Source organism: Acanthisitta chloris, unplaced genomic scaffold, assembly GCF_000695815.1.
Source record: "Acanthisitta chloris isolate BGI_N310 unplaced genomic scaffold, ASM69581v1 scaffold18508, whole genome shotgun sequence".
Lineage (NCBI taxonomy): Eukaryota > Metazoa > Chordata > Aves > Passeriformes > Acanthisittidae > Acanthisitta > Acanthisitta chloris.
The window spans coordinates 17,439-21,006 of NW_008685615.1; the positions used below are offsets into that span (position 1 = coordinate 17,439).

At 55.7% G+C, this 3,568-nt stretch overlaps 1 protein-coding gene across 1 annotated transcript in view; it reads right to left on the reverse strand.

Annotated features, from left to right (window-relative positions):
- The window catches only part of DIS3L2 (DIS3 like 3'-5' exoribonuclease 2), a 169,870-nt gene that overhangs the window by 2,168 nt on the left and 164,134 nt on the right, over positions 1-3,568 (reverse strand). The window contains 4 exon segments of the mRNA XM_009079844.1: positions 1,293-1,394; positions 2,109-2,213; positions 2,446-2,576; positions 2,842-2,989. Coding sequence (XP_009078092.1) covers positions 1,293-1,394; positions 2,109-2,213; positions 2,446-2,576; positions 2,842-2,989 — 486 coding nt within the window.

A 3,568-nucleotide genomic window follows, 5' to 3' on the forward strand; every position in this document is an offset into this window, starting at 1 on the left:
CATCCCAGGGCTGGAGATTTATCAGCTCTATGATATGCTGCCTCAGAGGACAGCTCAGAGCCTGCTCCCACGGGAGAGTTCCGGTGTTTTCTTAGGAGGTGTGGAGGGTTTGTGGAGGAGTTTCCTCTACCAACTGTTTGCTTAACCAAAATGGGCCCTGCTCATGCTGGGGAGTCATTTTTCATGCAGCTCCCTGCTAGGGTGTAAGTGATCCCTGCTCCTGTAGAAAGGAGGAACTGAGGCCACTTCAGGCCGCATCCAGGGGGCTTCTCTGAGCCAAGCTGAGAAAGGAAAACTCAGCTTCAAAGGGAGTGAGGCCTGCAGAAATGCCTGCAGCAGCCAGGGAGCTCAGCCAGCTCTGACCGCAACATCTCCCCTGGGAAGGGAAGGAAAAGACTCCCCAGGACACCCTCCCACACCAGCTGGGAAAAGACTCCCCAGGACTCCCTCCCACACCAGCTGGGAGGTTCAGCCTGCTCTGTATCAGGAGCCCTAGGTGGGCAAAGATGGGTTGTGCTGGGCTTGGATGGAAATGGGGCACAAGGACAGAGCCCCTGGAGTGGTGCAGGGAGAGGCTGGGATTCAGTCCTCCTGTCCTGGCCCTGGCAGTGGGCAGGGATCAGGGATTGCAGCAGTCAACACAGCTGTGATTTTACAGCTACGCCAGACAAAAGCTGGCAAAGAAGCACCACTTAATCAAGCCAGACAAATGCGATTGCTCCCTTTGATTGAGTTACCAAGTTAATAGATGACAGGGACACAAGAGAGAGATTTCTAGATGCTGTTAAACCATTTGACACCGCATCTTAGAAGTTTGATTTAAAGAATTTCTCCTAATTGGGGCTCAACCCTGTCACAGAGATGGAAATCCCAAGAAAGGGCGAAGTCAGTGAAAGGGCAAAGAATGCCAGGATGGGGGGAAGGGTCTACACAGGAGCTGCCTTAGGCCTGATCTTACTTAACATCTTAATTGATGATCTAGAAGGAGGAAGTAAACAGCATGTTAATTGAATTCCTGGAGTAAACTGAATTGGGAGACAGGGCAGAGACTGAAGGCTGTGCAGGGGTCAGACGCAAGGGCAGCAATGGGATGGAGTGGGGTTGGATGGCAGAGTAGGCTGAGCCTGAAGTTGGGCTCACTGGGAAGGGGACACAGAGGGACAGCAGGACCTGACAGCCTGTGAGGCCTCCCAGACCTGTCCCTGTAGACACCACAGGACCCACATGTTGCACACAGCCTCCATGCCAGCCTCATGGTGTTGTGAGCCCGTCCCATGCTGCAGGGGTCTTACCTGGGGCACAGATTCCCCCTCCAGTTCCTCTGGTTCCCATATGAGTGTCAGCTCTGGCTTCTTCCCTGCTTTCTGGAAGCGGAAGTCCAGCAAGGGCAGCGCCTGCAGGCAGGGAGAGTGTTTGGAACAGCCCATGGCCCCAACAACATGCCCCCACTCAGCTCTCCTCCTCCACTTTGCCTGCGGATGGGGCTGATGCTGCTTTTGCCCAGCACACTGCCTCTGCAGCTCCTTAATGACTGGGATGCAGCAGCCCATGAGCCTGAACCTAGCACGTAAATCAGGGGCTGCTGTGATACACCATCAGCCCATATATCACGCTCCATGTCGTGTTTAAAGATGTCATTGCCAGCCATATAACCAGGTTATTAAGACAGGATGCTGTCACCAACCGCAGGTGCTGGCCCACAGTGCTGCTGTCACAGCCCCAGATAAACCGTCTGATTAAATGAAATGAAAACCAGCCTCTCTCCCTTTTCTCGCTTCAGATCCATGCTCATCTCTGTCCCCCTGAATCTGTCTTTATTTCCATTTCCCTAGGCTAGATCAACCCCAGCATGTTGCAGGGAGCTGGTCCTCAGAGACTGGGCTGATCCAGACCCCCAGTCCCTCACACTTGCCCAAGCTGAGGGGTGGAAGTGACACTCCATGAAGGCTCCCTCCCCTCCAGCTGGCCCAGCTCAGGTGCAGCTCTGCTGGCTGCAGGGCTGGCACAAAAGGGCATCCAGACAGCCACTGCCTCCGGTGACCCTGGGCTGCCGCAGGCCTCTCTCGTGAGGCAGGGTTAGCACTGTCTCACACTGGTGAGGTACTTACATTGCAGTAGATGCGCTTCTGGACTCCAAACTTCAGCACCAGGACATCAAAGGCCTCGTTCAGGACACCCATCACCATGGCTTCTGACTCCAGAGGACCACATTCCTGTCAAGAAACAGGGCTGTCATGACATCGCAGCCTCCATCCAGCTATCCCCAAGGGCAGCCAGTGCCTTAGATCCTGGAGTCTGGCACTGGTGGTTGCTCAGTGTGTCCCCTCACTGTCTGCCTTCCCCAAGGCCAGTAGGCAGCTATGCCCCCCTGCCTGGTGGTATCTAGGCTGAGCCTTCACAGGGAAATCCAGAGATACCTTGAGGGAACATAGTGTTGGCTCTTACCCTGACAAAGACAGCAAAGAAGAGGTCAGCACTGAGCTCCTGCACTCTCTTGGAAGCTGTCTTCCGGTCATTGCAGTGATCTGCCTGTTTCTGGATGACCTCTTTCTCCATCTTGATGGGGGAGCTGGCACCTGCAAAGGGGACAAGTGACAATGACATGCCCACGCTCCCTCCTGCTACGAAGCCATGCCATGGCATCCTGGACCCAGATGTCCAGCTCATCTATGTGAGTTGAAGGCACCCACAGACCAGGGAGCTGCCCTGTGGGATGCAGAACCCAAACACTCAGCATCCGTGGTGGGCACGGCAGGACCTCAGAGTCCTCCCTGCGCCAGCACAGCCATCCCCTCCCCTCGCAGCACTCAGGGCTGCTCTCTGAGCTGCAGAGACACCCACCGAGTGAGGCAGAGAGGAGACGGTGAACGATGATGTCGGCGTAGCGGCGGATGGGAGAGGTGAAGTGTGTGTAGAAGGGCACGTTCAGGGCATAGTGGCGAAAGAGAGTCTCGTTCTTCAGGACGCCGGTGCAGAAATAGAGAGCCATCTGAAAGGGAGAGAAGGCTGTGAGCAAGGATGGTGGCAGAACCCCTGCATGAGGCTGGAAGGGTCTGGGTCTGAGACAGAGCTCCAGCAGCCAATGGTCATTCTGATGATGTCCTGTCTGCTGATGGTCCTTCACCTGCAGCTCTGTTCAGGCTGCACAGGGACAAGATGGCTGCACAGGGACAAGGAGGGCACTGCAGAAACTAAGCACAGAGCAAAAGGGGTAAAGCTACTGCAGGGAGCTGCTGGCTGCCAGCTGACCCTGCCTCGTACCTAGGACTGCATCAACTTTCACATCATGCATGGGTTTAAGCAGTGTCCTGCTTCTACTCAGGTCCTGGGGCTCATTTGCCACCCCCTCATCTTCCAGGAGAGGGTCCAGCTTGTTCTGTGCCCACCTTGGATGCTCTCCCAACAAGGGGGCTTGAAGAGAGGTTCCTGTGCCAGGCTCTTTCATTCTGGGTCCGGCTGCAGGCTCTGCACACCCACTGTGTCTGCCTGGAGAGCCCTGGGTGCTGGGATCAGTGGCTCCCCTGCTCACTGAGGAGGAAGAGACAGCCCTGCTGTGATCCCTGCTGCT